General features: G+C 42.0%; 1 protein-coding gene across 1 annotated transcript; it reads right to left on the reverse strand.

Moving 5' to 3' along the window:
• Nucleotides 1-9,432: 9,432 nt before the first annotated feature.
• Nucleotides 9,433-22,166, reverse strand: RBP2 (retinol binding protein 2). Its single transcript, XM_061634437.1, has 4 exons — nt 22,049-22,166; nt 19,383-19,561; nt 14,321-14,422; nt 9,433-9,513 (listed from the first exon to the last, which is right to left on the reverse strand). The coding sequence occupies exons 1-4, from the start codon at nt 22,119-22,121 to the stop codon at nt 9,460-9,462; spliced, it is 408 nt and encodes a 135-aa protein (XP_061490421.1). The 5' UTR covers nt 22,122-22,166; the 3' UTR covers nt 9,433-9,459.
• Nucleotides 22,167-23,721: the final 1,555 nt, after the last annotated feature.

Raw genomic sequence — 23,721 nt, forward strand, 5'->3', positions numbered from 1 at the left:
AGAGTTTTATGTGAAGAATCAGATATACTTGTGTGCTTGAAAGAGGAAAATAATGTCATTAGTGGATGTAACTGGGGAGGGAAGGAGAAGAAAGAACAAGGAAGATGAAAGGCTCTGTCTTTACCACATTCAGTTTGAGACAATAGCAATTCATTTAGGAGGAAATATTGCAGAGTTTGGAAGCAGAGAGGAGGTGAAAAGTAGATGTGGCAGGGCGGAGTTGTGATGCCAAATCAATCCAGCCAAGAGCTAAGCTGCTTCAAGCGTCACATTTAAAGGTGTACACAGTAGTGTAGTGGCAAATCTAGAAGTGCATGGTCCCTTCACAGCTACACCTCCCTTATTTTGCTGCTGGGTTGAGAATGAGATCTTTAATACCTTCTCCCACAACCACAGGCATCCCTAGGAGCCATAAGCATAAAAGGGGAGAGAGCTAGCTACTTAAAAGTCTTCTCAGTGGGTAACTCACCTCCTTTCACTCTGACTGGCTCCAATCATCAGGAAAGGACAAGGAAACATATTGGAAGACTCTTCTCAGTGACTACCATACTCCCCTTCCATGCTGATTGGTTCATAGGATGCTGGAGACATAGGGACCCTACTAGGACTCTTCTCCCAAAAAAGTAAAGGGTCTAAGACCCCTCTGAGACCCCAGACAACTACACCCCTGGGTGTACACATGAAATAGTGTATGCATTTACCTAAAACGTGAGATTCCATGCAACAAATGCCTGTTTACACCTGTGTGTAGTGGCACACACTTACATGTGCCAGAGAGCTGAGATGATCTGTAAACCTGACTTTGCCATCATATCATGTGTGAAACAGAGCTATGGCTAACTATAAATTATGGCCCCTACAGATATCCTCTTTATTATAAATCCATGATGGTTTGTGTTCATTGCATTTTGACAAATCTGTAGGGCAGTACAATATCTCAGAGAGGAGGTCAGGTCTCCTGCTTCCCTGGTGCATTCACTACAGCTGCCCAATTTCCCTGCTTTTTAAAGTTTGATAGAAATAACTGTAGGCTATAGGTATGTTCTGAAACCGCAAGGGTTTTTTTGTCTATTAGTGTATATATATGTAAACAAAACCATGCATCACAAAGTCATCACAGTCTCCAGTCATTCATTCCAGGGGAACCAAACCCAAGATATGTGCTGGCACTAGGGTTACCAGGTTCAGGGCCTGAGACTGATCCTGTATCTTTAGGAGAAGAGAAAGTCAGCCAAGTGCAGGGGTTCTTGCAACACTGTACTGGGAAAAACCACAAGGTGGGATTCTCCCTTCCCCCTGCACAACTTTTAAAGATACAGAAGACCTCTTGTTTGCCAGGCCCGGCCTCCAAGAGGTCTTCCATATCTTTAAAAGTTGTGCAGGGGAAAGGGAGAATTCCACCTTGTGGTTTTTCCTATTACAATGTTGCAAGAACACCTGCACTTGGCTGACTTTCTCTTCTCCTAAAGATATAGAATCAGTCTCAGGCCCTGAGCCTGGCAACCCTATCTGGCACCCCGAAGTCTCTCACAGCTTGGAGATTATCCTCCCATCTTCTACCAAGCAAGCTTTCTTATCCAATAAATAAGCATTTTCCTGAGCTACCGTGAGCGTCATCAGACTCCTTGATCTACCTTCCCTTTTGTCTTGTTCATATAGATTGAAAGTCAGCTGGATAAGGCCATGTCACTTCAATAGGACAAATGATACCCAATGTACTATTGCCACTAGCTAAACATTTTATTATTTAAATAGGTTTATTTCACTGTTCATTCCCAACAGGCTCCCAGAGTGGCTTACAAATCAGTAAAAAAAAACAAAAAACACAGAGAAAAAAGACAGTCTCTGCCCTCAGGCTTACAAACTAAAAAGACATGACATAAAAGAAAAATGGACTGGGAGGAAGGAGGAAATAAGCAAACACAGGTTCAAGTTCAAATTACAGATAAAGTTTTAAAATTAAATTATTAAATATTTGTTACTACTTCTACTAACAAACAACAACAATAATAAACAGCACAACATATTCCAAAAAAAGGTGGGAGTAATTGGGTGATGCTGTAATGCATGGTATTATTCCATCTTTGCCGGTTTCATCCAGACGCTCATGCATCATGATGGTGTTTGAACATAAGAAAAGTATTCGGACTGGTAGTGGCTTTTCAAGGCCTCAGGTGGAAATCTTTCCCATTACTTGCAACCTGTTTTTTTAACTGGAGTTTCTAGGGGTTGAACCTGGGACTTTGAGCAAGCAATTGGTTCTTATACAGTCGGCATAATTTTGTGGCATCATACAGCTCTATGGCTTTTCTGATTACTCCATCATCTTCACCCTGATATGTTGGTCTCTTAGTGTAATCAGTTGCGGTGCAATACAAGATCTAATTATAGCAAGTAGGAAGTTGGGGAAATAATTGACACTTTTTTGCAGCTCTCAGAATGCATGTCTGGTTAATTTTCCTTTAATCTCATTTTCACAAAATGATTCCACCTCATCTTCTAATCTTCACATCTGCATAACAAGTGTAATCAAGAAGACCAAAATTAAAAACCATCCTCATTGCTACCTGTCCAATCACTCACAAATTAAATGTGAAAAGAGTCACTCTGTGTGTGTGGTGTGTGGTGTGTGTGTGTGTGTGTGTGTGTGTGTGTGTGTGTGTGTGTGTGTGTGTGTGTAAAAACAGGGGAGGGACGAAGAGGACCCAACTCTGCGTTAAAAACTTAAGTGCATCTGTCATCCTGTTAATCTCTCTGCATTACAGCTAAATGTGAACTTGCCAATTAGAGCAGAAACAAATATTGTAATTAAATTGCTTCCTGTCTTAATGTGTATTACAGCAGTGTTTCTCAAACTTTTTGAACTGTGGCCCTCTTAAAAACTTTCTCAACCTTCTTGCCCCTACAACCAAGCCCCACCCATGTATTTCATATGTGAAGATACAGATATCCTGGCACAGAGTTGTGTGCATAGAACCTGTGGCTGCATGTATGGATCTGTAGAATAGGATCTTAACATTGGCCTGAGGAGAGGAAAGGTTCTTGTTCTCTCTGATTATTCTCCTAAACCTGTTGCATAAGGATGTACCATAAGAAAGCCATCTCCACCACAAATACGATATGGATCAGTGAGGGTCTTCTGCCAGAAGTCATTCAATCCAAGCAAAACCTTGCTGGTGGTGGGGAAGAAAGGCACCCACTGCTTCAGAATAGACACACATTTGCAAACCAGAGAAACTTGTGAGCATACTGCACACACTGCAACTACAAACATATATACATGCATAGTAGCCACAGTCTCCCACACCCGGCAGTTAGGCTTTTTCTCCCCCCCTTCCTAATGTTGGGGTGCTTTTTCTGGAGAGTAAAGCTGGGGACCTTCCATCCCTAGCTGCAGTCTCCATGAAGATCTTGCATACACTGTCACCGCAATATTTAGGCTTGAAAAAAGACTTCTATTGGAGCCAAACTAAGGGCTCAATCCAATTCGCATTTACTCCAGGCTGAGGGGAGTTGGATATGGCAGACCCCTGGCTGAGCCGGCTGAGCCTAACAATTAGACTTGAAAAAGACATTTTCTTGACTACTGTACCCTAATTTTAGCAGAGGGAGTGGTGGGGCATAGTGCACACAAAAGAAAGCTCCTGCAAGGTGCATGGTGGCCCATGCTGCTGCTGCTATTGTTGCTGTTATTTAATTACTTATGAATTGCTTTCTACGTATCTCTCAATGTGATTTACAAATATACCATAAAACCAGCTTAAAACAGTTTTAAACGCTATGGAACAGGGGTGACTAAATCCCAGTTTGGGGACTTCTGATGCAATTTTTTTCTTTTTTCCTTCAAGACCTCACTAATTTTGGTAGCAACTGCAAAAAGAAAAAAAAAGATTAAACTAGACATAGTGCTGGGTGATAAACACTCTTTCCTCCTCAGCTGATCTGCTTGGCTCAGTTGAGGAAGGGAGACATGTGTCTGTGTGTATTCAGTTTGTTTATGTGTCAGTCAGAGTGTGTGGGGTGGATAAACCCACATCTGGCATGTGGCCCCCAGAGAGTTAGCCAAGGGTGAATGTGGCCCTTGGTCCAAAAACAGAGTGCCTGTTGCAGAACAAGTTTCCCATACTCCCAAGGTGGATTGGCCAGAGGTACCCCACAATCTGAGAACCGCTGCCCTAGAGTAAGTGGGTGAAAATGGAAAGGGACTGCCTTCAAGTCGATTCCGACTTATGGCGACCCTATGAATAGGGCTTTCATGGTAAGCGGTATGCAGAATTGGGTGCATCATGTCAGTGGGTGCATCATGTTTAGTAGGGTCAGAGTAATTGCATTTTAACTGCTCAAGCCATTTGCTGATTCTTATTTATTTATTTACTTATTTATTACATTTATATACCGCCCCATAGCCGAAGCTGTCTGGGTGGTTTACAGCAATTCTTGATACACAAAGGACAACAAAACCACTGTGATGCACAGAGAGCAGAATACAAATCATGTTTCATAATATTGGCTACAGTGCGGCAGCTTTCACCCTCTCCCCCTCTCCCTCTTGATATTCCAGTTGCTCTCTTACACTTACCAAACTTTAATTACTTTGATCTCAGGATTTGTAAAAGAGAATTTTAGCACTCTTTCCAAAGTATAGTTCTGAGGATTCTTAGAGGGCAGTCATGGCAGTTTAAAATTGATATAAATTGATAGATAATACATTTATTTATTTATTTAATTTATATCCCACCCTTCCTCCCAGAAGGAGCCCAGGATGGCAAACAAAAAACACTAAAAGTGCTTTAAAACATCTTAAAAACAAAAAACTTTAAACGTATTAAAACAAAACATCTTAAAAATATTAAAACCTTCATAAAAACATATTTTAAAAAAAACAACTTTAAAAACATCTTAAAAAGCAATTCCAGCACAGATGCAGATACTGGGGATTGCTGCATAGTGCTCACAAAGACCTCCATTGGTGCCCCCAAGCAGGTACCCTAGACTTTGAGCTTTGTTTTTCTTTCTTGCTTTAGCCCTCCTAGACAGAAAGTTATGAAACAAAATGTGCAGGAACTGTTCTAAGCAATTTCTCTGAAATGAGCCAGCCTGGCTGCTCTTGCCTGTCAGTGGTTTTTAGCCAATGAGTGAAGTCAGAGCTATGATTGATAAGTGAGTTGTTTGGACAGCAGACTATAGGAGTCCCTAGGGTCCCAATGAGCTGTTGTTTCCCCCTCCCTTTTAGTATACTTTTCCTGCTTCTGTCTTATTTTCTGGTAGTTCTTGGAAACTCTGTAGTTTGCCCTTCCTTTTCCCCCTAGCAATCAGGATGCATCTTTTGTGTGGTGGGTTCATTTGATATTAGGTACTCCCTGGAAGTTATTTTCTGAAAATACTACTACACCATAAATGTGGGTATAATATATATGTTAAGAATCCTTTCTCCAAATGGCAAATGCAAAATGTGAAAACTCTGCAAAGAAGCTTAGGTATGTCTCCTTTTGTGCAGGAGTTAATGTCCAGGCAGTCATTAAGCATTCACTGTATAGTCCACTTACATTACAATGGTAAGCATGTCCATGTCAGAAGTAAGTCTCTTTGTGTTTAATGGAGCTTTTTTGTGTGTGTGTACTGCCTTCAAGTCGATTCTGAATTATGGCGACCCTATGAATAGGGTTTTCATGAGGCTGAGAGACAGTGACTGGCCAAAGGTCACCCAGTGAGCTTCATGGCTAAGTGGGGATTCAAACCTTGGTCTCCCAGGTCATAGTCCAACACCTTAACCACTACGCCACACTGGCTCTCTAATAGAGCTTACTCCCAGGTAAATGGATACAGGATAGCACAGTGGGGAGGAGAGCCTGGCCCACAAAACTGCCAATGATAATGTCAGTTAAGAGGGTCTATTGTCTACTTTCTACCTTTCTTTGCCCTCCTGCTTTGAAAAAAAATATTTTGCCTCCTAATAGCTGGTATAGCACAGTGGGGAGGAGAGTCTGGCTGGGAGTCCAGAGTCTGTGAGTTCAGATCCCCACTTGTGTCTCCTGGGTGTCAAGGGCTAGCTAAAGAGCACCCACCTGTGCAGCTGTGGGCAAGCTGCATAGTCCCAAGGAGCCCAGTTGCCCCCTAGCTGGCAGTTGCAGACAAGGAAGGAGCTGGCTTGTGCAGCTGTGGCAAGCTGAGCAGGCCCTAGCCAGTTGGGGAGGACTAGCCTCAGAGGGAGGCAATGTTAACCCCCCTCTGAATACCATTTACCATGAAAACCCTATTCATAGGGTCACTGCATAAGTTGGGATCGACTTGAAGGCAGCCCGGATACTGGATGGTAGCCTAGACTTTACTTTAGGATTGGCACTGGGAAAAACTGGGTTCTTGTGCCTTTCACTGCTGTATCTCCACAATTAGGACCAGCAGAACATGGTAAACATGAGGTTGTCCAGGGGTAGAGGTTGAAAAATCATGCCATGCCCTCCACAGCAGCCATGGTGTGTTATGCCATGCCCACCACAGCAGCCATTTTGTGACTTGAGCCCTCAGCATACTCTTAAAATTCAAAATGTACCCCCTGGTCCAAAAATGTTGGTGACCTCTCATGAATACCCTTTAAAATACAGGACTTGTTTCTTCCCTCCATCTGGTCATGCCATCTGCTGAAGAAATCCCACCTGTTGCTGAAGGCTCTAGGGTGCATTCTAGGGGTCACTTTCAGTTCAAATGGGCACAACAGATGAGGTTTGTTTGGTCTGGCCAATACCTCTTTAGAAAGTGAGAGTGTGGTCACTTCCAGATGGCCTGTTTAATGAGTATTCAGCCTGATTTGTTTGCAGGGAGATTAGATGGTATTACATCAAGCATCATCCCTCATTTTCCAGTGCATTTTCCTGTCATCTAATTGGAAAAGGTTTGTTCTTTTGGGGAAGCAGGTGGTACAAGATCTCAAAATCAGTTCTAATTGTGCAGCCTGAATTTGCCAGGATATGATTGAATCCTACCTGAAAACAGCAGCAGTCTGGAAGTGTTCCCAGTCTTATAACATGCTCTTTCCTCCTCTGTGGTGCATTGCTGGAAAATCAGTAATGGATGGAAGACAAGTTGACGTCTGGTCAGTTTGTCCAGTAGTTTGAAAGTTTCCTGCTAGGCTATTAAAGGAAGGGGAACATCTCTTACAGTGCTCATCAAACAGAAAAGTTTCAGCTTTGAAAAGCATAGAAAAGGAGTATATTGACCAATGAAGGTTGACCCATCCTGTTACTCCCATGTGGAACAGACTGGTGTAAAGTTCAACATAGCCCTTTTCTTACTTCCATTCTGATGGCTGCTTGGCCATCCACATGTGGCTTCAGGGCGGCTTTTACTTCATCTTTTAGGAAGGCCTGTGTTCACATCTTAGGGTAGAAACTCACTAACAGTTCTGCCAGTTCCAGTGCATCTTCACCTGTCTACTGAAAATGGGGGCACATGACACTAGTCAAACCCTGCCCCTTTTTACTGTAAAACCTGGTGGGAGCAGCTTGAGTGCATTTTTTAAAATATTCAGCTTCAAAGAGATTTTGCAACTGATAGGCAGATCAACTCATCCCCCCTCCAGGTGTGGCTAATGGAAATGCTTTGTTCTGTTGACTAGTGTATTTACAACCTTATATCCTTCACCCCAGAACCCCATTCACATGTTATTCCTGCTCTGGGGTACAGGTCTTCCCGCCTTCTCTCAAATTTCTATATTGCTTGTGTTCAAGCCTCTAAAGAGAAGATGGAGGCAGTTGGATGAATGTGAGACAAGAGATGTATTTTCTATTGTTGGTAAGAGCCATTGTATGCACTCAGGTTATGGAAGAACAGGGTACAAAGAGGGCTTCACTGAGTCCTCGTAGATCATCTCCTGCGTACACTGCAGCACATGCAAAGGGTTGGAACAGACATTTTGTTCACAAATAATATGTTAGCTATGTATCTGTGCCATTGTACAGGGATTTTTCTTTTACGCAATGTGCCAGTGTGGGGGGTGCTGATTTGGACTGAGTCCCTAGCATGTGCAAGGTTCAAGGGGCTTTAACCCCCTCCCACCCTGGTGGTCCCAATCAGCCCGCCTGCACCTGCAATTTGCATTGGAAAGTACCTCCTATTCATTTAAATGGGACCATATTTTCCTATGCAAATTACAGGCAACCCCCCCCCCCAAAAATTCAGATCAGAACTACAGCAGAGGACAAAGAATTAAAGCTTTCTAATGACAGCGTCCTGATCTGGATTGCTCCCCTCAATGCTGGCAATTTGTGTAAAACAAACAAACAAACTAGAGATCTTGGGTCAGTCTTCTCCCAGAAAAGGGTCTATGACCTTCAAGGCCGCTACTGGTATGCAGCCCCTGAAAGGTTGCCAAGGAGGCAATGGAGCCCTTGAGCTGGAAAAAGGTTCCCCATGCCTGGGATACAGAGTCATCTTTCAGCATTCACACCAGAGCTTACACCCAAATTTTGCAAAAAGTGAAATTTGGCAGCATTTCATGAAGTCTTGAGACAGGCAATACTGGCTTCCTGATTAGAGTATATGTATGATTTATTTGTTTGTTTGTTTATTGATTTATATCCTGCCCTTCTTCCCAGCAGGAGCCCATATGTTTTCATGTACCTGTTTGCCATGTCTGCCCTAAATTTAAAGGAGTATATTTAAATAATATTAAGTACATATCTCAAAAGTAATTTATGAAGAGACTCATGGTCACATTCCTCCATTTAACTTTGGAGAGCAATTGAGACTTGGTTGACTTGAATCCATGATACCCTTTATGATATGAAGCACTTGTGAGATGCATGAGTTAAAACCCTTCCATCAAGCTTACTAAGTATTTGTGACTTGAGTTTTCTGAGACAATTGTCTGATGGACCCAAACTAGAAGCATATGACATTTGTTCAGAGAGCACTTTCCTAATGGCCGCAACCTTCCATTCAAAAATATAAGTTAGTGATCTAGCTGTTAGTGACTATGTCCCATTACCAGCCTATTGAGCAGTTTTGTTGCCTGAAGCGAGGGTCTCTGTGACCCAGAAGCTAAATTAGTTAGAAAAAGTACACTGAATACTGTCTTTTCCCCCAGTCATCATCCAAACATGTTAGGGTATATTAGACTGTCATGGAGTGATGTGCCATTGTCAAGATAAATGTATTTGTTCCTTGCATAGTTGCTGTAGGACGTTTTGTCTTTGGTGCTGGAATTTGTTTTGCCAAGGTTTGAAAAAGAAAGAAGGAACGAAAGGATTAAAAGAAAAATACAGACTTCATTTAAGTCCGATTTGGAAAACAAGAGCCCTTTTAGAAATCATGTATGAGAGTGTTTGTTTGATGTTGTTATAAGATGTTTCCCCCTCATTGAACAGAGCAGCAGATCTCTGGCAGTTTCAAGGTTTTATTTATTTAATACAGCAAAGAACATAATAATTACACAGTGTGCAGCTGGATCAGATTCAAATCCATTTATTTTTTCTTCTTAAAGACTTGATGGCACACCTGGTCTTCACATGTAATTTCCTACAACATTAAAACCATTGGTAAGCACAGACAATTTCCATTTGGGTTTCCTGTAGTCAGCATCTCCTTTCCAAACTCACAGATAAAACAGCCGAGCCACAGTAGTAACAGTGGGGCTGGACTATTAAAAGGAAAAGAGCAGTGTATTTTATGTAACCAATCAGCCAGCAAGCACTGCAGGTTGCAGTAATTAGATTTTGACACTTGAATTGAGTTTTAAAAAGGATAAAAATGAAAAATGCATGGAAATCGCTCTGTAACGGTAGGACGTTGCACAGTCTATTATTAAGCAACATAATGTAATTTATTAAACTCACTGAAGCAACAAGGAAATTGCAAAAGGAGAAAAGGAAAAGCTTTAAAGATAACAGGATGTAAGTATAACACTTTATCAAATGGTTTCTGTACCCAGGGTCTGCAAAACGTGGACCTTCACTCAGAATATTATACAACCCCTAACAAATCTGGCAAATAGGATTATTGGCAAACCCTGAATTTGTTTCATAACAACAGAAAGTAAGTCTGCTACAGAGTAGGATAAAATTCTGGTTTCTGCAGGGATGAAATCAATCCATGGGTAATTGTATACATCTTACTGACCTTCTTTTGCTAAAAGCAAAGGTAGAAATTTATAATAATGAAAATCTTAAAACCAGAGTAGAAAATAGTAAATACCTTCCTGCTGTAAATCTGTGAAATTAATCCCTCACCCCACTTACTGTAAGTCAGATTAATCCCTCACTGGTCCCTCAGTGGTTGCAAACAGTCAATTTTGTATTAAAGAGAAATATGCTGTCTTGGTTTACAACAATGAAAACAGAGGTAGAATATTGCAAAATTGCAGGGGCATATTCTAAGTCTAGACAAATTTTGCAATCATTGATATAGTTTTGGATTCTTTTCTTTCAGTTAAATGGTTTTTCATTTATAAAATGGGGATAATGATCTATCATGCACAGCTGCTATAGAGTAAAAGTGAATGGGTCACAAGCTAATAAATCATGTGAGTACACTCTGTACTCATTTTTAATTTAATTTAATTTTTAAGACAGTCAGTCCTGCCGTTTGGAGAAATTTGTGATCTGTCATGAGGTATTGCTGCATATGATGATGATGATGGCCACCAAATTCTGTTTTTTATAGAGCATCTACCAGCAGATTTTCTCCTTCTCCTATAACACTAGAAGTGATGGACATCCAATGAAGCTGAATGTTGGAAGATTCAGGACAGACAAAAGAAAGTACTTCTTTACACAGCTCATAGTTAAGCTATGGCATTCACTTCCCCAGGAGACAGTGATGACCACCAACTTGGATGGCTTTAAAAGATTAGACAAATACATGGAGAATAAGGCTGACAGTGGCTTCTAGCCATGATGGCTATGCTCTGACCCCATGGCTGGAGGCAGCATGCTTCTGAATACTAACTGCTGGAAATCACAATAGCTTGTGGGCTTTCTATAGGCATCTGGTTGGCCAGGATGTGGGACTAGATGGACCACTGGCCTGATCCAGCAGCCTCTTCCTGTATTCTTATGTAGCAGGTTTTTCAGTCCACCTCTGGTAGAACCATGCCAAGCCTGAGGGACTGAATGGAATCTGGTAGGAATCAAACTTCTGGTGGAACAGATCAAAGGATAATTTAATCCAGCCTCCTGGTTCTCCCATGAATTTATCAGACACATCCAGGAAGCCCCTCCCACTTTTGTTCCCCTGCAACTGGTATTCTGTGGCATACTGCCTCTCAGTTGGAGGTCCATAGGCCTATTGTAATAGCTGTTGACAGCTGGATTCTCATGTAATCATCTAATTCCCTGTTAAAATCATCTGACAGCAGTTATTATCACTATCTTGAGGCAGCAAATTCCATAATGTAATTATGAGTTGTTTGATGTATATACACTCTTTTGTCTGGTGTTATAGGCTACACTGCACATGTGCTAGGAGTGAGGCCTTTTACCACTATGCATAATGATGTCATTGTTGCAACAGTGCAGTAGTCTTCTTTGCATGTACACTTCTTAAGATGCCAGAATTCAGAACTCAACAGATCTGGTTACAAGGTTTGTTGAATCTGGATTCCTGAGGATGTTTCAGAGGTTTAAGGATCAGGATGAAAAAAATGTGGTTCTTCTAAACTAGTTCTGGAATGGAATGGAACAGTGGAACTTGGAGAGGAAAGGCATCCGTAAGGTGTGGGACTCAAAAGTCTGTCTAGGAGGCTTGCAAGCCCATGGTTGCACATGGCTCCTGCAACTGGGAGGAAGGGCAGGATATCAATCAATCAATCAATCAATCAATCAATCAAACAAACAAACAAACAAACAAACAAACGAATAAAAGAACTTTAGATTGTGTCCAAGGACCTGTAAAAGTATACATATTTGGGTGGTGATATTCAACCCAATTATTTAGAGCAGGGATGAGGAACCTCAGGCTCAGGGGCCAAATGTGGCCCTTCAGGCCTCTATATCTGCCTTCATGACTCTCCTCAGCCTACACCCGGCCTGAACCACACCTCTTCTCCCCAGGCCACACCTCCCACCACCCTTGCTTTTCACCCTCCTTGGTTCTTTGCCTGGCTAGAAAGTGCCTTTGAACTCTGGTGATGTTTCTTTCTTGACTGGATGGAGAACAGAGTAGGGTGTGCGAGTTTGTGTAGAATAGCGTACAAAGATAAAAGCAGCAGCTGTTGCCCCACCCAGTCTGGCACATGGCCTCCAGAAGATTGCCTAGAAGGAATATGGTCCTAGGGCTGAAAAGGTTCCACTGAAATCAACTGAATTAACTTGCAAGTAAATGTATTTAGAACTGGGGCATAGAAAGTGTTTAGGAAAATTATGAACTCATCAAGCAATCCAGTTCTAAACTGAGAAGATGTGTAAAACCATTAGGGATTATGGAACTAGATCCAAATCTGAGGAAGTAAATATGCAAGTTCATTTCCATATGCTCTGAGCATTTGTCTGTTGACAATCTCCATCTTCTTTACCAGTTCACTCAGTTCACTGAAGCTTGCGCCTGTAAAGAGTTTTGAAGACCGCATTGGAATGCTTTTGGTTCACCCAAGTCTGTCATCAATTTTCTGATTGTTCTTTCGAGTCCTCTTGTTATGTAAGCTCTCATTTATTTTTTTTCCATACTTCACTGACTGCTTATTTTCTTTATAGGCCCCCATAGCCTCACTCAAGCTTACTACATTTCTGTAGTTTGGACTTCATGAACTAACTGAGCTGTATGAACTCAGCTTTTTCAGTAGCACTAAATTATATGCTTTAGAGACCATATATACTGGATGCCTGCTGATTATTCTGAGAGCATTTTCTGACCTCCTTTTCTGCATCATTCTTCTTACAACCCCCAGAACGTCTGTTCTGTAGGTAAATAATACTCCTGATAGCTTCAAATTAAACTAAGGCAAATAAATAGTATTGTTAATTACTGTGATGTTTGCTATAAAGGGAAGGCACTTTCTCTCTTTTTTTCCCTCTCCCCTCCTCCAATATTTTGATGTCTTTATATCTTTCACACTTTATTTCCTGTTTCCTGTAAAAATGTGATGACCTTACAAGGATTTGATTTCATGAACTCAGTGGGTTCTTGCTCCCAGGTATAGCCCAAGTGACAATCAACATAAGACAAAGGATTCACCTGTGTCAGATATCAGATTGACAGAGTTGTGAAATTTTCCATGGGGAACAGAAGACAATAGAAAGATATGAGATCACTGTGGCAAGGGAAGGGCATCATCCAGATGGGAAACAGCAGCCAAGGCATTGCTGTACTAAAGGCTGCCACTGCAATTGATGTAAGTCCCATTGAATTGGAATCTTAATACTAGAATCTTAGTACACTAGTAGGTAAGGATTCTCAAAGATCATCATGACATAGAGATTATGCTTGCATTTCCAGTTGAGCAAAACAGTGTTTGCCTTTTCTGTTTTCTGTTCAGCATTTTCATTCATTCATTCATTCATTCATTCATTCATTCATTCATATCTGCACCATATTCCAATACCATGTACCTCCCTCAATAAACATTTTTGCAGTGTTGATATAATTTTGATTTTTAACTGGCAGGGTATTTTTTATTGATAGCCGAACCAAGGCAACCTAATTACTCAAATTAGTTGTGATTTCTGAAAGGTGCTCAGTGATCTAGGGTTTGCAGTGTACTTTTTACCACTGGGGAAACTGAGGAAGGGCTGATGGTAGCTCAACAAGAGCTGCTTCATGACATATGCCTTGTGTGTGATGATTAGATAAACAGCAAGTAAGGCTCGGTTATGACACATTGTGGGCATTGGGGCCCCAAGGGTCTGGGGAACATGTTCATTATAATATTATTTACTGCAGAAACAGTAAATGGGGGTTTCCATGTTACAGAATGGGTTCATTTATTTATATGGCATATCTGTTTCCTGTCCTTCCTCCATGTAGCTCAGGGTGGTGCACATGGTATTATCTTATTTCATTCTTCCAAAACCTCTGGTCAGTAGATTAGGCTGAGTAGTAGTGACTGGCCCAAGGTCACCCAGTGAACCTCATGGCCATGCAAGGATTTGAACCTGGGTTTCCCAAAGCTGCACAGTACCATGGATCAATACATTTATTGACATGTGGTAGATGGAAAACAGGGAAAATACAGGAGCATAAAGGAATAGCCAAGCAGTTTCAAAATGAAGTTATGCATAGGTATGAAAGCTAAGAGAGCAAAGGCTATTAAAAATCCTTGGAAAAGTTGCAGAACTTGGCTGAGGTTCTGCCTTTGGTATATCCTTTGGTCAATCACTGATTTGGCTCTTACCAGATGCAGTTTGTCTCCTTCAATCCAATGTTTCCAGCCTCTATTTTTCTTTTCACCTTTCTGGACACAGATTAGCTTATCACCGTCCCAGGTCACCAGTGTCTGCAAGAATCAAATGTTCAGTAGCATTCTAGAAACACTGAAAGGCTCAAAACAAATCAGAATGAACTGGAACCAACCTGACACTGTGGCTGCATATAGTTATTCAGGGAGGGAACTCAACAACCAACACTACCATCCTCCCTGCCCCCTCCCCGCTCTCCAAATTTAAGTAGAAAGCCAATAATGTCACTAAAAGTATTTTATGTTTTCAATTCCTAGCTATTTCTCCTGACACAATGATCCATAATATACACACAAAAGAAGATAATTAAATAAAGTAAATTTATGATGGAATTTGTCTCCAGAAAACAGAGCACAGAAGTGAAATTTGCATTATTCTGTTCTTCCTCAGAAGAAAGCAACAGAAGCACTGTAAAGCACAGCAGCAGGGAAGTTGTGGATCATTTTAACTACTGCAACATTAATATACACACACAAGCATGTATGCACTTCTATTTTGGATGTGGAGGGGTTATTGGGGACGATTCTTCACAGCAGCTTGCATTCAAAACTGTTGTATAGGAACATCTTTTAATATCTGAATCCCCCCCTCCCAATTCACTTGATTTGCAGGCTTGCAAAACAGGCTGTTTATCTGCTGGAATAACACAGGACAGAAACAGAAAGGAATTGGAAGGAAGGAACTGAAAGTCTGGTTCAACCTTACAATGGCCAGACTATTACAAAGGGCTGTGCTATGTGCACAGCAAGGATATTGGACGGAGCCCTATCACAACTGCTGTTCCTCACACTGTCCACGATATAACTGCTAAAACATGAGAATCCTTTGGGAATAGGCTCTTCTTCAACAGCAAGGTGATGCATTTAGAAAAGTGGGAAAGCCCTGTGCATGGGTACTACTGAAGTGCTGGCACACAGCAGGACCTCTTTGAATTCTAGCCCGATCTTTCTTTCTTTCTTTCTTTCTTTCTTTCTTGTTGCTTCACTACGGTTGTGATCAGGAGAAAACATAACCTCTGCAGATATCTGGCAACATCTCACATCTCTGCATTGAAAAGAACAGATGTGCAGAATAGCTCTTTTAAAATAATTAATTCTTGAATCTCCTGCAAAAATAGCAGTATGCTGGTGGGGGAATATTGGGCAGAAATCATCTTGATAAGAAATCGGATAGAATTATAAGAGAAATAAGATGCTTTTTCTACTCTCAGTCAGATAACAGCAGTGAAATAGGAGGAGAAAATTGAGGTTATAGAAAGTTCAGGGAAGAGGCAGTTTTCTACCCGAGATAGGGCTGGTAAAGGATGGCTTTGACAGAGGTATAAGGAGCATGCTGTGATGTCAGGGCATAAAAAGGTCACACATGATAGGAAAGAAGTTGGCTATAAGTAGCAAATTTCTCCCCATTCTCCTTGGGAAAAAAATACTTTGGGAATTGTAAATCTTGCCATTCTGTTCTTCTAACCCTGTAGCCCTATAGATACAGAGTCATGTAGGCACTCCTCCACTTAGAATTTGGAATAAAATGTATTTCAATTGTAAAGCTGCTGCATGTAAAATAATATCTTGAACGAGAGTGAATAGTCTCCCTTAACCCCATTTCACTCCATTCAGTGGGTGGAAATGAGTAAAATAAAAATTGGCCCAGGATCAGAGCAGTATTTTCGGAGAGACTGAGCAATGCAATGTATTTCCCTTAAGAGCAATCAAGAGAGTCTCCCATCCCTTCACACCACCAAATGTCACCAGATCTCACTGTCATACAAAAACAAAATAACACAACCCCCTCCCCCCCTACACACAAACAAAAACAAATGTTTCCATAACAGACAATGGGAGAAAACTGTTCCATAATAGGTCAATCTGGCCTAACTATCTCACAGCTTGATGAATGGGCGTTTCTTTGACTTTTTTTTTTTTTGACCAATTCAGATTTTGACAGCCCTGCACTGCTTGTCTTTTGCATTATAATTTTCTCCTCAGAACCAGAGATGATGGAAGAAGTGGAGAGAGCTTTAATACAACGTTTTGCCACAGCATCTTTGTTGGATGACTGGGTGAAGCGAAGGCACATGTCTCACAGGGATTTGATTCAGGGCCAGTGCATTAAAATGAGGCTTTATTCTCAGATTAATCTCAGTGGATCAGAGCATATGAATCTATAGTTTGGTGACCTCTGTAATACAGGCCTTACGTTGACCCCAAGTCACGGGATAGTCAGAACTTGTTTGCTGACTTCAGGAAGACATATACCAACAGAGGTAACAAGCAATAAGGAAAATTCCAAATTTCAGGTTTGCTTAAGAATAATTCCTTTAACTAAACGATGGTCTGTGCCCAGGGTAAAGCTAGAGTCAGTGAAACCCACACAAGACAAGGTTTAGGTTTAATTTACATGTATACAATTTCTCTGGAGGCTGCAAGTAAAAGATTTAACTTGGGACAGGTAGAAGAGTCAAGACACAGGATAATCTTTCATTTACCAAATCACTCACTAGCACATCCCTCCCAATTTACATTCAGTTCAATGAAGTTCCAAAGTATATTTAAATCTAGTATATTTGGGGAGTCGCTAGAACCTCTTGGGACTCCAACAACTTTCTCACTCTATACAACGCAGTCTAGGAACAGCATTGGGACTACATGAAAACATGAGAATTAAGGAAGGGTGAGATCTTTTGCATCTGGTGAAGGTTATAGCAAGGGTGGAGCTTTGGCTCACTGACTAGATAAGGAAGTTCCATTCTGACTAGAGTCTCGCTACAGTCTTCAGGAAAGTTATTTCATCCCCAAATCTTGAGTTTCTCTCCTTTTCTCTGTATGACTTTGTGCAACTTTGAATGTAATTAGGTTTAGGGTCTCTGTTTTATGCTATCTATAATGTTAGGGAACGAATGAGTGGGGTGAAGTTAGATGCTGCTTGTATTAATTGCAACTGAATATGCTATGTTTTTCATGTTTCCTCTTTTAATAAGCCAACCTTTGTTTTCTCTTTGTGTGTTTTATTGAGGTTAAGGTAGTGGTGGCCCTCTAAAACTGGTGGGGCTGCTATGAGGTCACAGGGACATAGCCAACAAGGGCATGGGGGCGTGGCCAAAGTCTGGTTTTCTTCCCATCCTCTCGCACTGAAAAAGACTGTGGATGCTTTAACATTGCAGTTTTACAAATAGAACCTAAAGAAACTGAAAAGTTCTTTACTTTGGTTTAGAAGGGGTCCACAAAAGACAATAAAATTATAGATAAAACAAAATGAGCATTTACATACTGTATGTATAAATGCAATGGATAGAGAATTGGATTAGGATCTGGATAATCCCCCCTCAGCCATGAACAACACTAGAAACTCTTTTAAACAACTCTTTCATTCTGCCTGCCTACACATACAGACAGGACCAAAGCATACCGCCCCGTACCACTCTGCATTTTCCCCATGCTCCCCATGCAGCAACATACACCCACCTATTCTGCACAATCAAATACTGAACTGAACTCACACAGACATTTTGCTGCTGCTTTCAAAGGCTGGTTGCAGAGAAAGAATTGTGCTTCCTGCTGCATTAGCCTGCTGCTTGCAAGCGAGGGAAGAGCAACACAAACTCAAGAGAGGAGCCAATGCAGATTGCAAAAGCATGCATTTGCTTCTCTCAGATTGGAATGCATTGGGCATGAAAAATGGAAATGGACTGCCTTCAAGTCGATCCCAACTTATGGCAACCCTATGAATAGGGTTTTCATGGTAAGTGGTATTCAGAGGGGGTTTACCATTGCCTTCCTCTGAGGCTAGTCCTCCCCAGCTGGCTAGGGCTTGCTCAGCTTGCCACAGCTGCACAAGCCAACCCTTCCTTGTCCGCAACTGCCATCTGGGGGGCAACTGAGCTCCTTGGGACTATGCATGGCTACACAGGTGGCAGGGCATGTAACCCCTGAGCCACTCACTGTGGGGGTGATCTTTAGCTGGCCCTTGACACCCAGGAGACACGAGCGGGGATTTAAACTCACAGACTCTGGACTCCCAGCCAGGCTCTCCTCCCCACTGTGCTATACCAGCTGTGTGCATTGGGCATACACACCATATATTCAAAGCACATTTAGAGGACACATACCCATAAAGAATCCTGGAAACGGTAGCTTACCCCTCTCAGAGCTACAGTTCCCAACACCCTTAACAAATTACAGTTCCAAGGATTCTTTGGAAGGATGTGCTTTAAATGTATGGTGTGTATACAGCCAGTGTCAAGAGCGGCCAAGAGCTGCTATACTTAGATCAGGGAAAGCTTTGGCTACCCATCTGGTGAACTATCAGAACTGCAGCTTGAAGCATCTTCCTGATTATGACGCACTCTCAGGGTGAAATGACCCTGCCTTCTCAGGCTAGCTATTGGGCTACAATGGACAGGGCTATGAGCATGCATGAGCAAGAAGGTCTTCCTGGCTTTGGTCCTCAGCTCTGGCTTCCTGACTCAACTCCTGGATCCCAGTTCCCAGCAGCCCTAACTATGATATAGTTTGTAATGAATGGGTCATCAGACTCAGCTGGTGTACAAAATTTAGATTGTGATCATAGTGAAAAAGTTCACCAGAAAAAGGGAGCTGCAGGGAGGTGGCAGAAGCTTGCATGAAAAAGGTGCCACCACAGGTTGAATGGTTATATGCAGTCGTCCAGAAGGGAAGATGGCTTAGCAGTCACTTCCACCGAGGAGAGGAATCTGCTATAGCCTGTGGGGAACAGCGCAGGGTGCTCATAGTTTTCAGCTGGGGATAAGAATGCAGATGAAAAAGTAATTCTGTCTTGCTGTCACCTGGTTGAAAAACGGTCATGATTTGCATATGGAATAAATAACTGCCATAGAAAAACATCCAAATTTTGAAATGCAAATCACTGCTTCTTTATAAATAAACATTTCTTTAACATTTATAATTTGCCTTCAACCTGTTTTCTTGAGTGTCAGGTTCTGGTGTTGACTGCTGTGTAAATGGAAAACAAATCATCAGTTTCTACCTTCACCACTCGGTTGTCAAGCGCCTTGGTGTGCTCTTCAAATTCCTCTCCTATGGTGTAATTCACTTCGTAGTTCCTGAAAGTGCTCAGGGTTTTCGTCTTGAAATGGTCTCCCTCTTGAATAATTTCCTTTGTTTGCTTCAGGTGGTTTGCAATCTTCCGTGTAGCAAAGTCGATGCCTGCAGAGACACCAAGAAATATGTTAACAATGGGCCTGATTACGTTCTAACATACTTTTCGAAACAGTAAAGCCATGTGTTCTGAGTAGGAGCCTCGGAAACTGCCTTATAGTGAGTTAGACCATTGCTGCCTCTAGCTCAGTATTGTCTACACTGACTGGCAGCAGCTTTCCATGGTTTCAGGCAGGAGTCTCTTCTAGCCCTACTGGCAGATGCCAGGGATTGAACTTGTGGCCTTCTACATGCTAGGATCCTTCCCTGTAGAACAGGACACCTTACTTTTTTATGAGAGTCTCCTCCTTTGGTGATATTAAATACTGTCTTTGAAACATCCTTGTTTCAGAAGTGGCTTGTTATGCACTGGAAAGATCTCTTGTCTGAATGTACACATGTATACATTAAGCAGCGATTGTCTGCACACTTCTCAGGAAGTAGCACCCTTTGGCAGAGCTAGTGATTTATTTATTTATTTATTTATTTAATTTCATTTATAAACCACCCATAGCCAATGGCTCCCTGGGCGGTGTACAACATACAATAATACAATAAATGAACAAAATCACAGATAAAAATACAAATTCATAATAACATAGCTAAAACATTAAAACAGTAAAATACATAGAAATATATTAAAATGCCTGGGAGAATAGGAAGGTTTTAGCCTGGTGCCGAAAGGATAGCAGCGTAGGCGCCAGGCGTACCTCCTCGGGGAGACTGTTCCACAATTCGGGGGCCACCACCGAAAAGGCCCTAGATCTTGTCATTACCCTCCGAGCCTCTCGGTGAGACGGTACTCGGAGGAGGGCCTTAGATGTCGAACGAAGTGTACGGGTAGGTTCATAGTGGGAGAGGCGTTCCATCAGATATTGCGGGCCCACACCGTGTAAGGCTTTATAGGTCAATACCAGCACCTTGAATCTGGCCCGGAAACAAATCGGCAACCAGTGCAAACGGGCCAGAACAGGTGTAATATGTGAGGACCGCTTGGTCCTCGTCAGCAGTCTGGCTGCTGCGTTTTGCAGTAGCTGCAGCTTCCGAACCGTCTTCAAGGGCAGCCCCACGTAGAGTGCATTACAGTAATCCAATCTAGAGGTCACTAGAGCATGAACAACTGAGGCGAGGTCGTCACTGCCAAGATAGGGGCGTAGTTGGACTACCAAACGAAGATGGTAAAACGCATTCCGAGCCACCAAGGCTACCTGAGCCTCGAGTGACAAGGAAGAGTCGAAAAGAACCTTAAGATTAAGTAAGAGAATAAAAGCTCCTTAGTCGAATAGGGACTCTTTCCATACCACAATGACCCGATTTTTACTCTTTGTATCTGCTGGCAGTCTTACCTATTGGATTGCTGACTTGCAGCCAGATTCATTGCATGAGCAAATATCCCCAGAGAACAGGGCATCCTGACTGCTGGGATACCTCAGGGACATATTGGCAGAATTGCAAGAGTTAGTATAAACATCTAGGACCCAGGAGCAACATGCTGCTTGTGCCATGTAGACATAATCGTAGTGTCGGGGTTGGGGTGGGGAAGCCCTCCTGCAATATGTTCTTGGGGAAAAGATTTCTGTATGTTAATAAGTTTTGAAAGTGTGGCTAAGTACAGTTAAGACATCTTCCTCTGCATGATTGCCCCCCTCCCCACACCCACACTATTTATGTTGGGCACCAGGTGTGCTCATGTAGCATACAGGGGCAAATGCGGTCCATGTGCATTCTTTAGGGCCATCTTTCTGCTGTTAATACAGAGGTAGCCCAGAGGTGGGAGTGGGGGGTAGCCTACATTTTCCAGAAACACCACCTGTGTTTCCAGTTGTGCATTATGATGTCGAATTGGAAGCAGAGAGAGTTTCCTATAAACAGTAGCATACAAGATTCAAGCTACAATCCTCTACACCCTTACCTGGGAGCAAGACACACTGAATTCAGTCATCCTTACTTCTCAACAGACATGGAACTTAGGAAGCTGCCTTATACTGAGTCAGATCATTGGTCCATCTAGCTCAGCATTGTCTACACTGACTGGCAGTGGCTCTCCAGGTTTTCAGACTGAGGTTTCTCCCAGCCCTACCTGGAGATGCTGGGGATTGAGCCTGGGACCTTCTGCATGCAAAACAGATGCTGTAACCCACTGAGCTATGACCTTCTCCATATAATTGCACTGGAAAACAGGTTTTCTGATCCATTTGCAGTTTGAGTCAGTGCATATCACCTTTGCCTTTCCGCAGCAGAATGTCTGCTCGCTTGTTCAATGATATCTCTCATATATAGCATAGGCATTTAAATATGACTGACAAATTCTTTTGCACAGGAGAAAGAAAGGAAAAGCCAGAGAAAGGCTTGAGCTACAATCCAAAACATACTTGCTAGGATGTATATCCCATTGTACCCACTGGGCTTACTGCTAAGTATATCTGTTTAGAGATGAGTAAATGGCTTGTTATAAAGACAAAATGTAACACTGGATTAAATCTGTGTTATAATTACCTAATGCAATCATGTAACCTTCGAAGTTTTCATTGGATTCCATCTCCCACGTTCCATTGTAATCAGCAGGCATTGTAGCTAGGTGTTTAAATCCAAGGATGGCTCAGATGTGGAACTTGGAAACAAGATCTGCAAAAAGAACTTGCTTAAGTCTGTCCTATATATATATATGTGAAGTTTATAGTTTCCTAGATAATATAGTCTAAGGGTCAGTGAGATAACCTAAACAGAACTTTCATTACTAAGGTTCAAAAGGACAACACACAGGCAACAAATAGATTTCTGGGGTTAGAAGTCAGTAAAAAATTGATGTTGCAATGGCCTTTGTAAAATGTGAAAGGAATGAAGAGAAAAGAAACTTTGATAAAAGTTGGACTACATAATAGCAAGTTAAACTAACCTGAAGGGGTGTGTGTGTGTGTGTGTGTGTGTGTGTGTGTGTGTATGCATGAATCAGCACTTCCTTAACTCCTATTTGAATTCTGTGGATCTTCTGGTTGCATGAAGAATTCAAAATTTATTCTCTAATAAAAATGTTCATTATACTGGCTTACCCAAACAGACAGACAGACAGACAGACAGACAGACACACACACACACACACACACACACACACACACACACACACACACACACACACACACACACACACACACACACACACACACACACACACACACACACACACACACACACACACACACACACACAAATCATATGAAGGACAAGAAGGGATCTCTTGCAAGTTTAAGGCTGACAGTGATGAAGGAGCAACCAGCTACTCCCTGTCTGTCTCAAGCACCAGATCACACCTTTAGTGCAAATGTTTAGTGCAGTGATAATCATGATGCCCTCCAAATTTTGTTGAACATTCTGGAAAATTAAGATGACATCTCCTGCCTAGGAATGATGAGAGCAAAGAAGTTGTCTGCTGCTGCCACCACCAGATAAACATGAAAGCCCCCCCCAAATGTAGGAGAGGGCCCATTTCTGCCAAGGCCCCATAGGGTTGCCAGGTCTCCAGTTTTTGCCCAGAAACTCCAGATTTTTGGGGCCCTCTTTAGGTCTTCAGGTGAGTCAGCTTAATTTTCGCACTCTCAGCTTTCATTAAAAGAAAAAGTTTCTAGGTGGTCTGGTTCACAAGATATACACCAAATGTCAGCTCCCCCCGCAACCTGTTAAATTAACTCATAGTTGGCCGCTCTAACCCCACCATTTCAGGTTCATAGCCAATAAGTAAAGTTAGGGTTGTGACTGACAAGTGACTTGTTGACCTCCAGGCAGTAGCTAGACTCCATTGCAAGGGCAGAAAACTGTTGTTTTTTCCTGCTTATCTGAAAACCTCATAAATTGAATAGGTATATACCTTTCAGTCTTTTTCTCTCTGGTGTGCAGGAGTCAAACAAGTTTAAATTTTCCTGGTCTGTTGAAGAGGTCAGTGTTCTGAAAACCTTCCCAATATGAAGCTTTAGTCCAATACTCACTTTTCTGGGAGTAAAGCTGCAATGCTAATCCCACATACCCAGAGTAAATCCCATTGAATTAAATAGGACTTACTTTTGAGTAGACATGGTTAGGATTGTGCTGTAAATTAATGGGACTTGTGAGTGAACATAACAAAGAATTGTGTTTGTGTTGTAAATCTTTCTCCCTCCAATCCTATTTTTTAAAGC

This window comes from Rhineura floridana, chromosome 7 (genome assembly GCF_030035675.1).
Source record: "Rhineura floridana isolate rRhiFlo1 chromosome 7, rRhiFlo1.hap2, whole genome shotgun sequence".
NCBI lineage: Eukaryota > Metazoa > Chordata > Lepidosauria > Squamata > Rhineuridae > Rhineura > Rhineura floridana.

Bases quoted from the DNA above. Each gene is read 5' to 3' on its own strand.
- RBP2 (XM_061634437.1), bottom strand. From the start codon at position 22,121: ATGCCTGCTGATTACAATGGAACGTGGGAGATGGAATCCAATGAAAAC. The intron at 19,562-22,048 runs GTAATTATAACA...GTGTCTCTGCAG, and splicing joins AGGTTACATGATTGCATTAG to GCATCGACTTTGCTACACGG. The intron at 9,514-14,320 runs GTAAGAGCCAAA...TTAATGTTGTAG, and splicing joins AAGGAGACAAACTGCATCTG to GAAATTACATGTGAAGACCA.